The 22,578-nt window shown below is 39.0% G+C and overlaps 1 protein-coding gene across 1 annotated transcript in view; it reads left to right on the forward strand.

The window, feature by feature from the left end:
- Lrrk2 (leucine rich repeat kinase 2) overlaps positions 1–22,578 on the forward strand; it is a 145,941-nt gene that overhangs the window by 96,576 nt on the left and 26,787 nt on the right. Inside the window, exons 34-37 of the mRNA XM_027397850.2 lie at positions 540–727; positions 1,562–1,739; positions 11,417–11,790; positions 17,964–18,124. Coding sequence (XP_027253651.1) covers positions 540–727; positions 1,562–1,739; positions 11,417–11,790; positions 17,964–18,124 — 901 coding nt within the window. The remainder of the gene's footprint in view (positions 1–539; positions 728–1,561; positions 1,740–11,416; positions 11,791–17,963; positions 18,125–22,578) is intronic.

Here is a 22,578-nt window from a genome sequence, read left to right on the forward strand (position 1 = left end):
GGACTTAGGTTCTTTAGACCCAGATTCATGTACTTAACTGGTATGATACTATCTAATTCCCCAAATATGCTGGATGGCATGGTAAAGGGTAGATTCCCCTGCCTCTCTCCAGATTTACTGACCCATGCTTGATCTGCAGAATCCTGTAACTTGGTATGGGTGGTCACATTACTTCTTTTCCATTGGTGCGAGTTGCCTCCTAACATGGAAATGTCAATATATAGAGTCAACCTGTTGGATTAATATATAGAAGCTAATTTCTTGGAATGTATAGCAATATGTCAGTGATAAACTGCAGAATGAATGCTGGGGATTGGGACCAAGTAAGTCCTGAAGATCTGAATCTTCTCCCTTAGTTTTCCAAATGCTTCTAAACTGGGTTTTCTACTGGGCTTCCATGCTATCTGGCTGCACAGAAATTTGATATTGTCTTATTCTGACTTCTCTCCTTATTTGCATTGACAAAAGGACAAGAAATGGTTTAAGTTGGAAACATTTGAGAGCATGAATCTTAGTAATTGTGAGTTGGACTCTTTCAGATTTTGACAGTGAAAGTGGAGGGCTGTCTGAGAAATCCTAAGGGCATCATTTCACGGAGAGATGTAGAAAAATTCCTTTCAAAGAAAAAGAGATTCCCAAAGACCTACATGGCACAGTACTTTAAACTCTTAGAAAAATTCCAGATTGCCTTGCCAATAGGAGACGAATATCTTCTGGTTCCAAGCAGGTAAGACAGACCTTCAAAATTCAATAAAAACTGATTTTTATTATTATATTATTTTGTTGACAAGGTATTATTTTTCTTTAGTAGATATATATTTTTATAAACTTTCTGGCAATGCATAGCATATATTTTGAAAAAAGTGCTGCTGATTGATATTTTAAAGAAATAAAGTATTTTATGCACATAATTGCCATTTGATCTAACAGAACTCAAATTATTTAAGGAAGATTAATAGTGAGGCAGTGTGTGTACACATGTGTAGCCTTCTTTACTTGGCTATGAAACAGTTATATTAAGTTAGGGAAGTTTAAGGGAGCTAGTGTGTTTCCAAGAAAGTTTAAAATTAAGAGGCATCATGGTGAAGGATACTCTAACCCTATTTGAGAAAATTCTCATATTAACTTGAAAGTAAAGGGAGATGCTCTAAAGCTTTGAGAGTTCAAATTATATGGATTAATGGATGCAGCCAATTCTAAATATAGACATGGACTTGTTTCTAGGACATGTTTCTTTTCAAGTCTCTTGTAATTTCTCTTTTTATACAAACTACATTGATTTATTAGTGCACATAGGATTATTGAAAGTTTTGAAAGTTTTTGTGTATCTACTTCATCTGAATAGGCATTTGAATTAAGTGACCTACAAATTCTTGATGTGGAAGAGCATGTGATAAAAGAATATATGTATATGTGTGTGTGTGTGTGTGTGTGTGTGTACATATATACATATATGCAATTTGTGTGGACTAGTTATTTCTTTGGGTTTGGAGCAGTGTAAAGCTCAGGCACCAGGCTCAGGTGGCTATGCTGGGTTTCTGACAGCCTCCACCTTCTGCAGCTTGTCTGATCACAGGCCTGTGATAGAGCTCCCCCACTGTGAGAACTCTGAGATCATCATTCGCTTATATGAAATGCCATACTTTCCAATGGGATTTTGGTCAAGACTGATTAATCGATTACTTGAAATCTCACCTTTCATGCTTTCTGGAAGAGGTATGTATTTAACAAAGCTTACTGTTTAGACAAAGTAAAAAGAAATGTTGACAGTAACATGGCATTTCCCAGAGTTAACATGTTTGGAAGGCAAGAGTGGTCAACATGTGAACATGCACCAACATATGTGGCTTGCTGGGAGGAAAATGTCTCAGTTCCTTTATTAGATGCATTTCCATCAATTGTGAGTATTGTACTTCCCAAGACTAAGCCAAAAGGAAGATCTTTAAAAGATGGGGTATAGTGGGAGCCATTAGCTTAAGTATACATTGAAGCATGCTCCTAATTAGTCTTATCAATAAAAACCCAGAGTCAGATGTCAGGGTGAAAGCTGAAAGATCAGAGAAGCAGAGCAGCAGCCATCAGAGACTTCTTACCTCTCCTCAATTCTCATAGTTCCATCCTCTGATCTCCAGGCAAGCTTTATTTGTCAGTATGCAAACAAAACATCACACAATAGTACACACATATACACACACTCACAGACCCACATGTTCACACACTCACACACATATACACTCACACATATACATAAATGCACATACACATTCAATGTACACATACTCACAAATTCATACATGCACATATTCAATGTATACATAATACACATACACTCACACATATACACAAATGCATGCGTATGCATACACACACACACACACACACACACACACACACACACACACACACAAAGAGTAGCATGGGAATAATCAAGTATAACAGGTCTGGCATTCTGAGAGACACTCCGACCCCAATCTTCTGCTGCCCATCGTCCAGGGACTTGGAGAAAGGGCAAAGCTGTGTGTATATGGTAAACTTACATTCAAAAGTGAGAGGCATTGAAACACTACAGGGAACTATAGTGGATTTGGGGCAAAAGGTAACTGCAAGTGTTACAGCTTTCTGAAAATAAATCTTGTCTTTTTTGATATTAATGTGTAAAAAGATAGTTAAAATGCATTTAAAAGTTCAAGAATGGCATTAATATAATTGATTTTTTAAAATATGAAAATTTACGTGTGATTATTTGTATATTAATCATGTCAGACTCCTTATCATGAGCTTGCACTGTGTATTAGATAGTATGCAAAGCATTTTACTTATGTGATTGAAATATTCTAATATTCACTTGGAGTGGAATCAAGGCATTGAAAAACTATGTTGACTTTTTTGTACATGGCAATGGAGCGGGATCTGGCGACCAGACAGAAGCATATTGTGCTGAAATCCAGCTCACAGGCCTGATGCGTTGTACCAGCACCATCAAGAATCTGATCAAGCAAACAGATTACTGATGAATTCAATTTAGTCAAGATTTTTTGTATTTTTATTGGTCTTTCATGAATATTTTATTGAAGCTCCACTAGTGGAGCCTATAACACCAGGCCCTTGGACTCACAGCTTCTGCCATCTTTCTCTGCAACATTAAACCACCATACCTGGCTAATTTTCTGGAAATAATCTAAGCTATTGTTGTATTGTGGTTTCCTGCAAAAGAAGTAGAAATTGGATCCTTTTTGGAATTATAAATGGGTTGAAATGGGAATAGAATGTAGGTCCTCTAAGTCAGTGATTTGTGTCAAAATACTGTTTCTGATGTTTTTGCACATATATAAGCTTCCCCACCATCCTTCACCTGTAGTGACTACTGCTTTGACTTCCCCCAAGTAGTTCCCATTTTTTCACATCAACACATGTACAGGTAGTGGGTGGTGTGGTACATATGCATATGTATGTATGTATACATCCATCTGTGTGCCTAGATTCATGAATATGAGAGAAACAGTTTTTTGTTACCCCCACCATATTGCTCTCTTCTGTTTCTTCTTCTCTCCTTGGTCTGTCTGTGCATGTATTTCTCCCTAAAGGATATTTGTATCTGCAGACATGCATATGAAAGCACACAGTATTTGAGTCTAGTTTATTTGGCTTAGCATAATGATCTCCAGTTCTGTTTTCCAGATGAGATAATTTGTTTCTTATGGTGAGTAAAAAGTAGTACTTGTGGTCTATCCATTCATCATAATGGACATTTATAGTGTACATTGTATATATATTTTTTCTTCCTCTCCATCCTCATTGGTCTATCTACTGGGCAACTCAGTAACCATTAAGTGTTGTTATTATGTTATAAATAAAGAATTGTCTTCCACCTACTTCCATTATTTTACTTTCACATTATGTCTAAGGTGATCTGGCCAAAGTTTTTGTTATATTGAGAGCAATGTTTGTTGTGTCCAATTTGCTATTTGTTTCCCCCTGCATGTGCTCTCTTCTGGTTATATCTGCTTGTGGCTGTGTCAAATTATTTCTAATATTTTAGTCTAAATCTTCATTCTGGGTCAGGGCAATTTCGTATTCTGTTCTCTCCATTAGCTCTTGTTCTGCCTTGCTTCTATTTTGATTTTGTGTTGTATGGTAGTTCTTCCTTTGGACAGGCTGGAGAATTGTTTCCTTTTGACTCTACTTTCCATTGACATCTAATAATGGATTCATTTAATTCTGGACTCCATACTCTTAGCTATCTCATTGCTACTATTGTAGCATAGTGACCATGAATGAGAGGTTTCAATGAGCTCAGATTGTCCATCCAGCAATACTGCTTGTCAGTTTTACAAGTTTTTACAGTTTATACTTTGTCACCAAGGAAAAGGGGTATATATTAATGGAATAGGCACACCCTGTTATATGTATATTGTGGAATCCAATGGAACTATTTGAAATATGTGTGGCCTCCTATGGCAATTGATTTTTGGTGTTTTGAGTACATTTAAAACATGATCTATTAGCAATTTTCTAGATGCACTATGATACTGCTAACAGTAGAGTGATGTTTTCAATTTCAAAATCTCTCTGGAAGTCATTAGTAAAACAAGATGGGTGGATTTAGCCTAAATATTTCAAGCTAATTTGATTATGCTGGATGAGTGTTTGCTATTTTAGCATGTGAATACATTTACTATTAATTTAGCTACTATTAAAAATACTTAGGATCTGATATGATATAATAGTACTATGTAGTGGAAAGGAAATGAAACAGGATTATTAGTTATGTTCCTATGACCTGGTATTTGTATTTCCAAAATCTGGGATGTGCCAAAGTAAAATGTAGTCATTTTGGCATTTTCAGTAGTTCTGTTTTCCTCCAACCTTCATTGTCAAGTAGACAGACTTTGTCAGATGACAACACATTCAGCATTGTGGCTAGAGTCTTTATCTATATTAGTTATGCTGTTGACCAGTTGGCTAAGGTTTCTTTGCATTCAGGGAAAAGTGGTACATCACATATTGGAAGATTATTATTTGTATTCTCTTTGTTACCACAAAGTCTTGTATTATTTCTTGCTTATTAGGTTAATCTGGACTATGTACAAAGATTTCTGCTTTGAATGTCTTTCTAATCTTCTCATTTTTGCATCCAATCATTTGGGGGATCCTTTGAGGTCTTACTTGTCTTATTGTAGGCTGTTCATCAGAATCCTTTGTTCTACCATGCAATGACTGTTTTACTTCCTTTCATATATGACAATTATTACATCTTTCAAAGTTTTCTCAATGTTTGAGCACCATTTTTTCTAAATAGTATCTAGTTCTAAATTTTTTTCAGTTAAGAATCCTACCTTATTGATACTAAAATAATTTTGAAGAACTGTTGGTCCCCACCCCAAGATTCTTTTGTTTCTTAACTTGACAAGTGAAAGATAGTTTTCTCAAATTTTTAATGATATACTTTAAAATTGTGTTTTGTTTCAGATTTGGAAGTTGCTTCAGTGTTATGCTAAAATCTTTAAACAGAAAAGTTTTAGCAGGAAGCACAGGTATTTATGGAATTTTTGCTTGGACATGAGTGCTCATGGCAATCCTCTTAACATTTTCCTCCCCTCAATTGATTGACATGACTCTAAGCCATTCCTTACCTCAAAATGATAAACAGAGGAAGGGGACTTCTGCACAGTCAGCAAAGTGCAGCTCATAGGACAATGAGGGAGCTTAGAAGCAGCAACTCAGGCCAAGAGGACAGAAGTCAGAAGCATTAAAGAAACCAAGGACTCGACTTCTGCTATTTTGTTGTTGTTCATCTTAGAGTGTGCTGAGCAGTTCCTGGCTATGGGCTACCTGCCCAGGTGTGTTCTTCAGCTTTCACCAGGGCACAGACTTTCCTTCAATCCACACATGGATTTAGGTGCTTTATTAAATTGTCTTATTGCTATCCTATTATTGTATACTCATCCTGAAGCTTAAAGGATACTTTGAACAATGCTTTATAGAGTTAAGAAGCTGACAATGTTTACAACTTGTAACTACTTCCTGAAAGAAATGGGCAGCACATGATGTGTGATACTGTTCTCCAGAATGTTCCAGTGGCTCCTGCAGACTAAGAGCTCTGGTTTTGTAATGCCTCTGGTGCGTGAGGAATATCAACTCTAGTCTCCTCTTTTACAAGATGGGTTAAGTTTTACTTTTTAATCACCAAGGAAAAGGGGTATATATTAATGGAACTAGGCACACCCTGTTATGGTATTTTGGAATCCAAGGAACATTTGAAATATGTGTGGCCTCCTATGGCAATTGATTTTAACTGTTTTGAGTACATTTAAAACTGATCTATTAGCAATTTTCTAGATGCATACATGATACTGCAGACAGTAGAGTGATGTTTTCAATTTCAAAATATTTTTGAAGTCATTGTAAAACAAGTGGGTAAATTTGACCTGTTATTTCAAGCTAATTTGATTATGCTGGATGAGTGTTTCATATTTTAGCATGTGAATACATTTACTATTACATTAGCTACTTTAAAAATACTTAGGATCTGATATGATATAATAGTACTATATGCTGGAAAGGAAATGAAACAGGATTATTAGTTATGTTCCTATGACCTGGTATTTGTATTTCCACAATCTGGGATACCCATAAGATACCATGGCCAATCCCTTTAACCCTTTAAGTTCAAAGATTGGGGAATTTAGTATGGTCCTTTCTCCTTAAAACTATGGCAGTGAATATACACTGTAATAGTGAGTTAACTCAAATTGTCAAATCATTCACTGTTGCCAGTTGAGGCTTATTCTTTTACACACACATCCTTCTAGACCACTTTTATATCATAGGGGACTACTTTTCAGTTTCTTATGGTGGTATTTCTGAATTCCATTGCTCACCCCTCCTTATATAGAGTCTTTATTCTGGTACCATACTGTAGTTCAACTTCTCATCTTCTGAGATGTTAAACTGACTTGTGTTTTATGTGTGGTAACAGAAGCCCTGCTTCCTAACAAGGGACTTCAAAACTGTGGAGTACCAGTGCTGACTTGACTGCCTGCCTGCAGAATTCTGAAAGCTAACACAGAGAGGCTGGCTATCCCAAGAGAGAGAAGGCTTTTCCAAGAACAAAGTTTGATAGTGCAGTTGTATTTGCCCAGGAGATAAAAATCTTATCATACCATGTCTGATTTGATCAGTTTATTAAACCTCATATAAGTAAGCCCCATTCCTTCTATTTACCTTTCTGGCCATGGTCAGAACACTAAACCAGATTTCCTATACTGGAAAAGCACCTTGGTGACTAGGACAAAAAAGGAAAAAGAATGGGTAATGGCCACCTTCCTGGTTCACAGGGAGGAGCCACAGCAGGCAAAAGGTCATTCTCAGCTTGAGGCCTCTGGCATAACAACATTCCAACTGAAACTCTGATCACAAAATGCTTTTCTTCCTTTGTTTTTTGTTGGTTTTAAGTAAAGTAGCACATGATGTACATTCTATAATTTGTAGTTTTTCCATCATTCCTCCAGTGCACCTTAGTGCTGATACCACTGACTATCTACTGATTATAGAGAGAAGAGAGAGAAGAGAGAGAGAGAGAGCTGTCTTTTTTTTTACCCACTGGGCTATTGTAGAGATAAGGGTTTGGGGCTCTTTTGAGACACAAGACTTCATGTGTCTAATTCCCCCCATGGAATGAAACCAGTGTAGAAAGGATAAGGGAGTTATAAAGACTGACTGGACTGAATCAGCAAAGTTGTGGCAAGGTCCTTTAATTTTATTTTCTAAGGCTGGAGGATAAAACTGGCTGCAGAGAGCTTCTGAGCTAGGAGAGATGCAGAACAGAGAACCAAGTATCTAGAACTCCCTAATTTAGAAGGAAAAAGGGCAGAATAGACCAGGAACAGTAAAGTGCAGCACCTACAGAGAAAAGCCTTCCTGACTGTTGGAGTCACTCCAGCCTCTGCTCTTGGAATGTCACCTGCCCATATAGCCTAAACTTGAAAAGCATATATCAGTGGTACCCAGCCTGTAAAGACACCCAATCAGAGAGTGGTGACCTGAGCAAACAATCCCATAAAATACAAAGGATGTTGTTTCTTATCTTTAATCACTGATATCATACTTTAATAACTAGTATATTCTATGATCACTAACATGTCAATATCTCTGTGGCACAGGAAATGAAGAAAACAACGCTCTGTAGAAAATATAGCCTGGCTGGTCTGTGGTGGCCCACACATTTAATTCCAGCTCCCAGAAGGCAGAGGCAGGTGAACTCTGTGAAGTTCCAGGACAGCTCTACAGAGCAAGTTCCAGGACAGCCAGTGCTACACAGAGAAAACCTGTCTTGGGAAAAGAGGCGGGAGGTGAGGTGGGGAATAGAGCATGAAATCAGAAACTTGCTAGACTTCATATACAGAAGCAAACAAACAGAAGTAGGAGCGGGGTCTGGCTACTGTGGGGCACACGGGACCAAACACATCCCTGATAGTTCCCAGGATTCTACATTCCAGACGACACTGGTGAATGTCCTCTGGCTGGCCCAGGGTGCACATCCCGAATGCCAAGGCTACCAAGAGAAACAGGAAATGTGAGTCTTCCCCTGGTTTTACCTCAGACTTAAGTACTTAAGTGTGAGGTAAAACCAGGGGAAGACTCTTTGTTTCCTGTTTCTCTTGGTAGCCTTGGCATTCGGGATGTGCACCCTGGGCCAGCCAGAGGACATTCACCAGTGTCGTCTGGAATGTAGAATCCTGGGAACTATCAGGGATGTGTTTGGTCCCGTGTGCCCCACAGTAGCCAGACCCCGCTCCTACTTCTGTTTGTTTGCTTCTGTATATGAAGTCTAGCAAGTTTCTGATTTCATGCTCTATTCCCCACCTCACCTCCCGCCTCTTTTCCCAAGACAGGTTTTCTCTGTGTAGCACTGGCTGTCCTGGAACTTGCTCTGTAGAGCTGTCCTGGAACTTCACAGAGTTCACCTGCCTCTGCCTTCTGGGAGCTGGAATTAAATGTGTGGGCCACCACAGACCAGCCAGGCTATATTTTCTACAGAGCGTTGTTTTCTTCATTTCCTGTGCCACAGAGATATTGACATGTTAGTGATCATAGAATATACTAGTTATTAAAGTATGATATCAGTGATTAAAGATAAGAAACAACATCCTTTGTATTTTATGGGATTGTTTGCTCAGGTCACCACTCTCTGATTGGGTGTCTTTACAGGCTGGGTACCACTGATATATGCTTTTCAAGTTTAGGCTATATGGGCAGGTGACATTCCAAGAGCAGAGGCTGGAGTGACTCCAACAGTCAGGAAGGCTTTTCTCTGTAGGTGCTGCACTTTACTGTTCCTGGTCTATTCTGCCCTTTTTCCTTCTAAATTAGGGAGTTCTAGATACTTGGTTCTCTGTTCTGCATCTCTCCTAGCTCAGAAGCTCTCTGCAGCCAGTTTTATCCTCCAGCCTTAGAAAATAAAATTAAAGGACCTTGCCACAACTTTGCTGATTCAGTCCAGTCAGTCTTTATAACTCCCTTATCCTTTCTACACTGGTTTCATTCCATGGGGGGAATTAGACACATGAAGTCTTGTGTCTCAAAAGAGCCCCAAACCCTTATCTCTACAATAGCCCAGTGGGTAAAAAAAAAGACAGCTCTCTCTCTCTCTCTCTCTCTCTCTCTCTATATATATATATATATATATATATATATATATATATAGAGAGAGAGAGAGAGAGAGAGAGCTAGTCAGTGGTATCAGCACTAAGGTGCACTGGAGGAATGATGGAAAAACTACAAATTATAGAATGTACATCATGTGCTACTTTACTTAAAACCAACAAAAAACAAAGGAAGAAAAGCATTTTGTGATCAGAGTTTCAGTTGGAATGTTGTTATGCCAGAGGCCTCAAGCTGAGAATGACCTTTTGCCTGCTGTGGCTCCTCCCTGTGAACCAGGAAGGTGGCCATTACCCATTCTTTTTCCTTTTTTGTCCTAGTCACCAAGGTGCTTTTCCAGTATAGGAAATCTGGTTTAGTGTTCTGACCATGGCCAGAAAGGTAAATAGAAGGAATGGGGCTTACTTATATGAGGTTTAATAAACTGATCAAATCAGACATGGTATGATAAGATTTTTATCTCCTGGGCAAATACAACTGCACTATCAAACTTTGTTCTTGGAAAAGCCTTCTCTCTCTTGGGATAGCCAGCCTCTCTGTGTTAGCTTTCAGAATTCTGCAGGCAGGCAGTCAAGTCAGCACTGGTACTCCACAGTTTTGAAGTCCCTTGTTAGGAAGCAGGGCTTCTGTTACCACACATAAAACACAAGTCAGTTTAACATCTCAGAAGATGAGAAGTTGAACTACAGTATGGTACCAGAATAAAGACTCTATATAAGGAGGGGTGAGCAATGGAATTCAGAAATACCACCATAAGAAACTGAAAAGTAGTCCCCTATGATATAAAAGTGGTCTAGAAGGATGTGTGTGTAAAAGAATAAGCCTCAACTAAATTACACTTTTGGAGTTAATATATGCATTCAGAATACAGTTGAATATGGACTTTGCACACAATGATGTCATTAAGGAGTGTCCAGCTGCTCAAGGTGTGATCTAGAGAAAGGACCATGAAAGCTGAGCAGCATCTTTGTTTCTTGTTGCTGTTGGGGGATGGGCCATGGCCGAGGTGTGGTATTTGGCAAATGTCTGACTGTGAAGAGGCTCTCAGCCCTGTGAAGGGTGGAGATCTCAAGGCCAAAGGGTTAGCATAGGCAAAGATCCAGGCTCAGCTGACATGTGTTTGAGGTTGAAAGATTCTCATGTGGTGGAAGGATGGTGGATACAGACAAGGATGAAGGAAAGTAGAACATAGGAGATGATGTGGAGTTAGAACAGGTCAGGTTATAGGGACATGGAAATACATAGGGTTTCAAAAATATTTATTCTTATTTATTTGTATAGGTATTTCTGTTGCCACATGTATGTATGAGCCCAGGGAGCCATAAAAGAGCATAGACTCTTTGGAGCTAGAGTTACAGATGATTGTGAGGCATCCAGTGTGATGTGGGTGCTGGGGACTGAACTTGGGAAGAATAGCCAGAACTCTTACCGCTGAGTGATAGCTCCAGTCTCATGCATGGGATTTTGATCTAAGAAGAGTAGGAAGGCATTAGAGTTTTCAGGCAGGGGATACTTGACTATGTGTCTTTAGCAAACTGTGATTTTGAAACCAGAGGCTACAGTTACCCCTTATGTTACTTAAGATTGACTCAACAGTGGCTGCTCCAAGTCCAAGACTGAAATAGATTCTGTGACTACAATTTAGAGGTTAGGACAATCTGACCTGCTAGTATGACCACCTATGCATGTCTCTGGTCTCATAAAAGCAGATGTAAAGGAAAAATAGAATTTAAAATTGCAATTTGAATAGTAGTTCAAAATTAGCTGTTTATTGTTGAAAATGGTTAGAATTTCTTTTAAGAAGCTCAAAGAACAAGGCAACATTTGCAACAACCCCATCACTCGTGGAAAGCTCGTTACTAAGTTGAAGAACTACAAGAAGGCAGATGGTGGGTCCTTGATGATGTGGGACTCACATGACTCTGAACCCTTACAGGAGTTGGTGGTTCTCTGCCACCTCCACCACCCAAGCTTGATATCTTTGCTGGCCGCTGGGATTCGTCCTCGGATGTTGGTAATGGAATTGGCCTCCAAGGGTTCCTTGGATCGCCTGCTTCAGCAGGACAAGGCCAGCCTAACCAGAACCCTCCAACACAGGATTGCATTGCATGTGGCTGATGGCCTGAGGTAAGGGACTACCACTGTTTTCTGTTTAATACATGAGTAATGTAACCCTGAATTTACTAGAAGGCTCTAAGAACACCACTCTCTTGTTGCACTCTGCTAACAATTTTGATGAAAACTATCTGTTCCTTGATCAAGTTTTGAAACTTTATGATATAATGGTAAGAAAGCACAGGACTTCATAATTGGTGGTTTTAGTACTTGAACCTAGTTAGTATTCATTCTCTTGAACTCATAATCTGAACCCTAGACATTACCTAAAGATAAGCATAATGGGCCTCCAAACATTGAGAAAAGTATGAAGTGGAAAAATTTTAATCTTGCAAAACTAACCCATATTCCTAAGGCAGAGTGACAAATGTTGGATTCTACAAGGATATATCATGTGACTCACAGTCACAGCCAACCCTGAGCTGGATGCTAGATGTAATCTTTGAGATGCAGCATCCCAGAGTAGAAAGGTCATCCCTGAAGACAAAAGACCTTGAGAAATCACTGTTGCATACACTTAGTCATTGCAATTTTTGTCTATCTAACCTCTTCCTACTTTTTAGCCTGCAAATTATGGATAATACTGAAGACTTTGTGGTAATTGTCGGCCCCCAAATTCAATTCTTGATATCCTTCCTGTTGCTCTACAAATTTTTCAACTGTGGTTTGGCTTAGTAGCCACCTTTCATTCCTCTGTCCTTTCAATCTCTTATGTCATCATTACACAAGTACTTCTAACTTTTCATGTACCTACTCTCACAATTCTCTTCCCTAGCTTCTTTAAGTCCCCACCATTTTCCATTTCCCCTGCACAGCCTGTGCACTGTTAAATAGCTTTTGATGAATTTAGACATAGGATCAGGTCTTTCTCTTGTTGTGGACCATCTCCTCCCTTGCTTTCCACTTGCTGTGCTCAGCCACATGTCATTTTGAGGTGTCTGAATGAGACGAGGCCATGTAGCCACTGCCTGGGTATACAGCTCACACCCATACCTCCCACCATTTTTCCAGGCAGTGGATGCAAATTTCCCCCTGCTCTGGAAGTCTGTGACAAGTCCTTTCAGACAGTATTGCCAAAGGGCGTGGGCATGAAGGAAAATAGGTAATTATCTCTTCCAGAACTACTGAAAGCCATGCAGTCTTTGAAACTTACCAATATGCAGGCATTTGGATTTGGGTTGGCATGTTTACTTTTAAACACCAGGGAGAGCCTCGTGGTAAACTGAGCTCAGTAAAGGGCCCTTTAGGCTCCTGTGTTACAAATCCACCACAATCATTATCTTTAATGGGTCCTGGGTCCCAGAGTTTCCTCAATTTTTCCTCGTAATCCTGAAGTGTTAGTTTATAAACCAAGGACTTGCTGTTTTTACTTATCACTTAAATTGCAAGTCTACAACACCATAGCCTCAGTCTGTCTGGCCTTTATTTCAAATAACAAAACATGTGTTTTTATGAAGCAACTGGAAGTTTAACAAATGCTTTGCCTCATGTGTTCTTAGTCTAAATCCAGGAAGAAATTCCAGATCTGGTGCCATAGGAGGCTGGTGGGTACGAGTAACTGTTTATCTTTTACTAACAATAAATATAATTTTAAAACTCAATGTATGGGAAAATCCCTTTTCAGTAAAAGAAAAAATAAATACACATATATTAAAAATGTAATTTCAAATAAATGTCAACATATGGCTATAATGTGAATGTTTCTCTGGCTTGGCTAGGTCCCACTGTCCTTCTCTTCCCCAAAGAAATATGCAGATGCTATATTAGTTATAAAGCTGTTTGGCTGCTGGCTATGGCTTCTTATTGGCTAGCTCTGTCTTAATTAACCCATAACTACTAATCTATGTATTTCCTAGTGGCCTTATCTTACCAGAGAAAAGGTCCGGGCCTCTTATTCCCTTGGGGTCTGCTCAATATCTCTGCAGAGAAGAGAGACAGAGAGCAATTTCCTGCTTATCCATGCTTATATACTGGTTCTGCCCTGCTATGTCACTTCCTGCCTGGGTCACATGGTGACTTCTCTTTACTACATTTCCCAGAATCCTCCTCAACTTCTAGTCCCACCTATTTTGCTTCCCTATTGGCCAACAGTGCTTTATTCAACAACCAATAAGATAAACATATATATAGGAGAACATTCCCCATCATTTGGCTATAACTGCAGAGGTAGAAACAAGTAATGAAAGGTTGGTTTTTTAGGATTTGTTAGTTAATGATGTTAGTTTGTTAGTAGCTATTGAGAATGACACATAAGAAATTTCTTCATGCCCTGAATCTTTTCATTGAGATCCTATTTTAATAAAGCGCCTCCCTTTCATCTCTTTCTCAAAATTCTCATGTAGTTTCTAAAACTTCCTGTGTTTCAATATGTTCAAACTTGGATTTATTCTCCTTGCTATTTCCTCATACCATGAGCATGTACTTTTTCCTATATTCCCCATGTGTCAGAACAGGATTAATATAGTCACAGAAGGACTACATTTCTTTTCAGCTACAGCTAGTATCCCTTCATGAGTTCACAGCTTGCCGAAGTTACACAGTGAAACCTTGTCTCAATATCAGTCTGTTGATCAATATCTTATCATTATCTATCATCTATTTTCTGTACATTCATCTACCAATCTGTCATCATCCTATTAATCATCTACTTATTTACCACCTATCTATCTATCTATCTATCTATCTATCTATCTATCTATCTATCTTATCTATCTTATGTATTCTATGTATCTACCTATCTATATTTCCAAATATTTGAATCAATTTTATTTTATGGTTTTTACCATTTCTTTTATTTTCATGTCACTGCTTCTATTTTGATTCAGTATCTATAGGGAATTATCAGAATATTTCCTCTGAAATCAAAATCTAAGTATATTTGAGATTCCCTGGTGTTTCCATTTACTTACAAGGTGCATCTCAATTCTGTGGTGTCATAGAATGGAAGCTCTTTATGTGTTCCCCTTGGTTTCTTTTGCAAACTCATTCCGTGCCAGCTTTCCAGTTCTTATTCTAACCAGGCTGACTTCCATAAATCTACTGTTCTTTTCACAAAGTTCTCTTTTGGAGAACTCAGTTCCTCCAAGGATTTGCTGGCATGTCATCTCTACCATAAAGCTCAACTTCTTCACAGAGAGTGAGGCTTTCTTACATGTATTTGTATTTGCTCATTTGATTTTGTTTTTTATTAGTCAGAGACTCACATTGTAGCCAGGCTGGCCTTCAGCTCTTCATTTCCCTGCCTCAGCATCCTCAGTTCACTTGTGTTTCTTGCACTTGCTCCATACAAGACTTTGTCTCAGGCATTGAAGAAGAGCAGGCAGAGATTATTGTGTGCCTAAGGTGGAAAACTGTTTGGAAAGAGAGCTTGTGTTGGCTCTACCTCTACACCTTTCCCCCTTTTCCTCAGCATTTGCCACTCACACACTTCTGCCATCTTATTGTAGCCAAGTGCCTGTCTTTTCCTAGATTGTGAGGGTCTTTAAATCAGAGGTACAAAGATGGCTTTGTGTCCACTAATGAGTCACCCTCATTGATAGATGCTTAATGCATATTTGTTAAAGGAATGAATGCATTCTATTTTCAGAATAATATATTCAGGATAAGATAAAATTAACTTTCAATTATAAAGATAGGGCTTCTTTGAGATTCTTATAATAATGATGATTAAAGACTGATTAACTGAGTTATAGTTTACATTAATAAAAAATTTGACAATGCTTACTCTCATACAATGCTTCAATTCATTTTTCTGAATTATTGTCACCAAGAAATAATTTTTGCTTATGCAATTTCAAAAGTTTTTTTCTTTTCTATTACCGGTTATTACAATGGCACTGTTAAGATTAAACTCTATAATTAAATATAGTAATTAAACCAGATCACCTTGATCTCCAAACTATATAATTTTAAATGGGCTGTATTTTAGTCCTAGAAAGGTATTCTTAGGGAGCCTGTGTTTTATCTGTAACTGAGAGAGGAATGTGTTACAGTGGTTTGGGATGCTATTTGGTGATATATTTAACTTTTAAATTCTTTTTTTCCAGATCTTTTTTATTTGAATTAGAAACAGGATTGTTTTACCTGACAATCCCAGTTCCCTTCTTCTCCCTCCCATCCTCCTCTACCACCCCCCCTAATCAAAACCCTACCTATCACATATCCTTTCTGCCCCTCCTGGATGGTGAGGTCTTCCATAGGGTGTCATCAGAGTCTATTGTATACTTTGGGATAGGACCTAGGCCCACCCCCGTGTGTCTTGGCTCAGGGAGTATTCCTCAATATGGAATGGGCTCCCAAAGCCCATACCTATGCTAGGGATAAGTACTGAACTACTACAGGAGGTCCTGTAGATTTCCAAGGTTTCCTCACTGAAACCCGTGTTCCTGGGGTCTGAATCAGTCCCATGCTGGTATCCCAGCTATCAGTTTGGGGAGCAAGAGTTCCCCAATGTTCAGGTCAGCTGTTTCTGTGGGTTTCACCAGCCTGGTCTGGACCCCTTTGCTCTTCACTTGTCCTTCTCTGCATCTGGGTTTCAGTTCAGTTCAGTGATTAGTTGTGGATGTCTGCTTCTACTTCCACCAGCTGCTGGATGAGGGCTATCGGGTGGCATGTAAGCCAGAAACTAGAAGCAGCCTAGATGCTCCTCAACTGAAGAATGGATAGAGAAAATGTGGTACATTTACACAATGGAGTACTACTCAGAGGAACTTTTAAATTCTTAATCCCCTGGCTTTTCTCAAGAACAGCTAATGGACCTTCAGTAAGTCCTTAGTAAACTTTGCTTTCCAGCCAATTGCTATTGTTAAGGTCAACGTCATTAGTGAGTTTATGTTATTGATCAGCCAAAACTGTATATCCTGAAATGAACAGATCCGATGTCATGGCCTATGCACATCCTGGAAGAGAGAATCAGCCCAGTAGCTGATGGAATCAAATGACCCATTCTTTCTAGGTTATTCCCCAATAGAAAGTTCCAGGATTCACAGCCTCTCTGCTCTCAGTGCCTCAGCAATGATTGGTAGGAGGTAATGGGGTAAATATTTTTTTAATATAACCTTAACCGAATTTCAAATAATAAGTAAACAAAGGATTTTAGCAAATCCCTCTTTAAGTCCTGTGAAAAATTGTCCTTTCAGTGAAGGTCTTAATATACCTGTGAGGTCAGTGGGCAGGGAAAACTGTAAATTAAAGAGCTCTATGAGAGGAGATAATAGTTGTCTTAGTGTTTGGGAAACTGTGGGTTCCTCCTCCATTTTTGTAGAGTTGATAGTACTTGGCTGAGATTAAAACGTTATGTTTTATATTAAATAATTTATTTTTTTGATCAAAGTACCCAAATCCAAGTACTTTTTGGCTCCATCTCACACCCAGATATTGTACCACCTAAGATAGTTCTCACAATTCTCTCTGTCCAGACACTTTATTAACCTTAACTAGTAACAGATGTGCTTTGAGGAGGGTTGTATCCTCAGAGTTGGAGATAATAACTAGGGAAAAACTTACAGTTTGATTTGTTTTTATTGAAAGGAACAAAATATTCTTAAAAACAGTAGGAAGAAAAGTAATCAGGAAAAAAGTAAGTAACAAAGATAAGTGATATAATTTTAAAAGCTAAAGAAACCAATTCCTCTATAAGTTTAAGAATACCAGAGCAGATAAATGAAAGTTATGCCAAAAATGAAGCATATAGCAAAACTCCATCTACTCTTAGTTAGCCCTTTGTTTCTATCTTTTGAGCAGGCCCGGCTGGCCTTGCGTGTTAGGTCCTCTTCCTTCTATCTCAGAGGTCTGAGATTATAGGCATCATCAGAACAGTTAATGTATTACAACTTTTAAATTAATGTAAAAATCACCAATGACTGATGAAGGGGATTCAGTTTCCTCCCAGCAACTGTAAAGGTATAAGAGAAAGTACACACTCACTGTGTGCATGCCTGTGCACTAAAACTCTAGTCACCTACCAGGTTTGGCGTTCTATTTTTCTGAAGAAGCATCACGTTGCTTTTAAATATTAGATTTTATGTTTTAAGTCTGTTTGAAGTATATCTTTCAAATTCCAAGGACAAAGTTAACATTGTATTTCTGATGCTTTGCACAAACAGCATAACATATTGAAAACATTATGACCAAATTAATATAAGGTGGTCACCTTTTGGTAAGACTTCCTGTGTGTTTTCTGGCAGATATCTCCACTCAGCCATGATTATTTATCGTGATCTGAAACCCCACAACGTGTTGCTTTTCACCCTCTATCCCAATGCTGCCATCATTGCGAAGATTGCAGACTACGGGATTGCACAGTACTGCTGTAGAATGGGAATAAAGACCTCAGAGGGCACCCCAGGTAGGAGATGAAGTTCCCTTTTTGCAGAGGATAACCAGTGTTCTCAGATGTGGGTGTGGGTGAGTCAAAGCAGATGTGGCCTGTCACAGTGTGAACAGATATTTATTGTCTGCATAATGATGGCCATTGCATCAACATTTCCATCCTCCTATTTTGTAGAACAGCAACAACAAAATCAACTTGTAATTTTCTAAGCCAAAAACTGAGCTAAAAGGAGAAGGTACTTAATGGTATTACATTTTAAAAAGCTGGGTTTCTCTAATTTCAATGCTTGTTGTCTTTTTCAGTCAAAATAAATGCTTTCCCTTTTATTGGTTGCCTGTATTTGCAAGTAGGTGTGCATTCTTCTAAGCATGTCAAGGTTTGCATTGTATCTGAGTGTCTCTGGGCTGTTCAGTCACAGTGGAAATGGTTACCATTTTGTTAGTTCTTGTAGGTACATCAGGGACACATTTCTTATCTTCATACTGAGTCTGTAAGTCTGCTATTATTTTCCCTTTTGTAAACAGGAATACTGAGGCTGAGTACGGTTTTTATCTTACAGTAAGTAGCAAAGATGGTAATTCAATCAATTTAGTGAAATACAAAGTAGCTAACTTTGGATTCTTCAGCTGTCTCCGGGACCACATACTGTGTTAATGTCTGTTTGAGAAGGCTTAACTCTTCAATCTTAGCTTCTAAAGCAGAAAAGAAAAACAACAGAACTGTGCATATTGTTCACTGGAGGCTTGGGAAAACAATATTTCTACTTAGGAAAATTGGACACAAACAGTGGCCTTCTGTAGGCAGATCTCATTCCTCTCATGAGGGATCCCAAAGAGACCTGGGAGATGAAAGGAAATGAACACATGACTGAGCCTAAGTTATGGTTGAGGAGAAGGGTTTATTGTAGATAGGAGGGAGAAAACAGCCACAGGCATCTAGAAGGGTCCAGACTGACCATGGCCAGCAGAATAGACCAGGTTGTAAAAGGAGAGGGAGAGAGGAAGAAAAGAGAGAAAGAAGAGGAGAGGGGGCCCAAGAGGACGAAGAGAGCACACTGGAAGCAAGAGAATGACTAACTTATTAGGAATCAGAAGCTGGGGGAAGGGAAGCAAAGACCAGGTCCTGGGCTGGAGAGGTAAGGGGTTGGGGTTGGGTGAGAGGTACTGAGGAGGAGGTACTGAGTGAGACTTGTCCTGGATCTCTTTGGGACTTCACATCTCATATGATGTCCAGGTGGAATGGCCTCCTTAGCTGGGCCTTAAAGGTCTTTCTTTTCTTACTCCTGATGGATATCTATCACTGAAGCTTTGTGCTCTTATAGGTCAGTGGTTCTCAGTGGGTTCTATTGTGTTCTTCTTGACTTTTAGTTCCATTACCCCACCAACCAACCACTGGTCTAGACCAATCAATAGCCAATGGCAGTTCAGCTTGTTTCACACTTGGAGCTTTTTAATTTTTTGTTTATTATTTTATTCCAGTTATTATCACTAAAGCACTTCTGATTATCTCAGCCCTAAACTCTGGCCTAAATTTGAAAAGACATGATCTGTAACAATTGCTACTAACACCTGACCTTTCCTTCCCCAACACAATGTTGTCTGGGAAGAAATAAGTTCTTTCTCATAGGGTTTGATCTGTGGTTTTCCCTTTGTTGAATTTTTCCATTCATGTTATACCCTTTAATGTAGAAACATCCAGTAAAAGAAAAAAATGTATTCAAGAAACATTTTTTATGTGTGTGTGCCTTTTGCTTTGTTTTGTTTTTTCAAGACAGGGTTTCTCTGCATAGCTTTGGAGCCTGTCCTGTCTCTTGCTTTGTATACCAGGCTGGCCTTGAATTAGCATAGGTCTGCCTGACTTTGCTTCCCAAGTACTGGGATTAAAGTCATGCACCACTCCTGCCCGGCTGTGTGTGTGCATTTTATACTAGCCTTGAGTTCAGTACTTTCACTCTGGGTGTTCATGTGTGTGGGATAGCTATGCCTCTACAGGACAGTGAGAAATTCAGAGCTTTCAGTGCTGGAGCAACAGTTAAGGTTCATGCTTAACCATTTACAAGAATGATCCCATGTAAGTCTCATGGGACTCATGCCTTTCCTCACCTACAATCCAGGGAATGAGAGCTGAGGGAATGTTAAAAAGGACTATAGGGCAGAACAGATGCAAACTCAGGCAGCCTAAGACCAACAGCAACCCCTCCCAGCACTAATTCAGCCCAAGGACAAAGAGAACAACAGCTCGATTACTGATGGGGACAGCACTGGCATATGACATTGTCTACTTTAGGAAGAGTAAATATGGGACGGTTCCACCAATAACTCCACTGTGTATTTCCTGTTAAGGATAACAAATAAGTCTGTGTTCTGTGACAGTTACAGCATTGACTGAAGTGAATGATGACTGATGACTTCAAGTCTGTCAACATCTATACAAATAAAACAGCCATTAGTCAAATTAAATGTTCTCTAGCTCTTCACTATCATATTGTAGAGACCAGGTTCAAAGTAGATGACCTTGCATGGTCACTTGACACTCACTGGGGATTTTCAAGAAGCATCACGCCTTAGGTACCCCCTAAATAGACACATTGCATTATGTTATTATACTCTGATCATGTGACTAAAGATGTTGATTCTAGAATGGAAAATGAAAAGCATTTTCATAATTGTTCCTTTCTTTTATTCTTTAATATTCATGATTTTCCTTTCCTTCCTTCTCCCCTTTCTCACTCTCTCCCTCCCTTTTCTTCTTTCTTTGTTGAGAGAATCTCTCATATCAGGTAGCTCAGACTAGACTGGAACTCTATTTGTAACTGAAGATGGCCTTGAACTTCTGATCCTCCTGCTTAAATTCCCAGTACTGGGATTATGGTTGTATATAATATTGGAGAACATACCCAGAACTTTTTAAGTGTGATGTCAGCATTATAAAAAACAACCTGTATCCCCTGCTTGAATATCTTCTTCAATACTTGTAAAAAAATTCCAAGTTCTGAGATGAGTCCTAAATAATGTCTCAAGTGTCCTCTTGTTTTACGATCCTATGGTTGGATCATTATAATAGTGAATTTACCCACAAAATAAATACACAGAAACATTTAATAGCCCAGATGGAAACTTGATATAAGAGATACCAAATTGGTGTGTTGAGTGAATAATAACATTTGGAAAATATTTAAAACAGCCACCTGAATCCCTTTTAATTTCTTAGAATGCAAGATTGTAATTGCATTAGCTATGTGGGTAGCTTGTGATTTTGAGTATTCTTGACTTGGATTGTGTCTGTGGATTTAAGAAAGCACATGGCACAGGGGCCAGTAAGAGAGCTTTCAGTGAGAAGGTTCAGGTCCTTGCCACTAATCTTGAAGGCCTGACTTTGATTCCTGGAACTCATAGGGTGGAAATAAAGAAATATCTCCTGTGAGTTGTCCCTGACCTTTAAATACAAACCACAACATGTGTATGCCCTAGCCCCCAACACAAACGAATAATGTAAAACTAAAAACAGAAGAAGGGAGCCTATCATTCTTCCAGGTTGTGCTGTTTATAAACTTTGTCCACTGGTGATCCATGCCTGGGTCAGATGAAATGTTCCTGAGAATATCTGAAACATGCTATTGCAGGACTTGAATTAGAGCTACTGTGATTTTTTTAAATACCATGTCCTAGTATGTAGAATTTATTAGTACTGTGTTTAGGACTCCTAATTGCATCCCATTTCATTAGCTCAGGGTATGACTGTGCTGTTACAGTTGCACATATGTGAAAGCTAACTTCTGCTCACTGTGAAAAAATTTCTCAGAAAATCTATGTCGAGGAGGAAGTGCTTTGGCTCCCAGTTGTGGAAGTTTCATTGACTCCAATGGTTTGGGCTGAAGTTAAGCAAGGTACACATGGGTGCCCATGGCAGAGGAGGTTGTTTGCGTTCTTGGCAGCCAGGAAGCAACTGAGGTGAGGGGAAGAGAGGTTGGGCACACACACACACACACACACACACACACACACACACACACACACACACACACACACACACACAATCTCATCTCCTCCACCCATGCCCCACCTCCTGTAGATTCTACCACTTTCAATAGTTGGTTCTAGAGTAAATCCATCAATGTATTAATCCAATGAAGTAGGAGCCCTTCTGATCCATTTACCTGTAAACACTGCTGCATTGAGGATCAGGCTGGCAAGCCATGAACCTTTGAGGGACCATCCATATCTAAATAATAGCAGTAGAAAAATACCGTTGTTTTTAAAGAAATACATAATATTTTTAGAAATATGTATCTATAATATAGCATATCAAGCTAAGTGTGATAGGGTGAATTCATAGCCCCAGATGTGACAGGATGTATCTATAGCTGCAGCTTTGGAAAAGACACACACACACACACACACACACACACACAGAGAGAGAGAGAGAGAGAGAGAGAGAGAGAGAGAGAGAGAGAGAGAGAGAGAGAGAGT

This window comes from Cricetulus griseus, chromosome 2 (genome assembly GCF_003668045.3).
Source record: "Cricetulus griseus strain 17A/GY chromosome 2, alternate assembly CriGri-PICRH-1.0, whole genome shotgun sequence".
Classification (NCBI taxonomy): domain Eukaryota; kingdom Metazoa; phylum Chordata; class Mammalia; order Rodentia; family Cricetidae; genus Cricetulus; species Cricetulus griseus.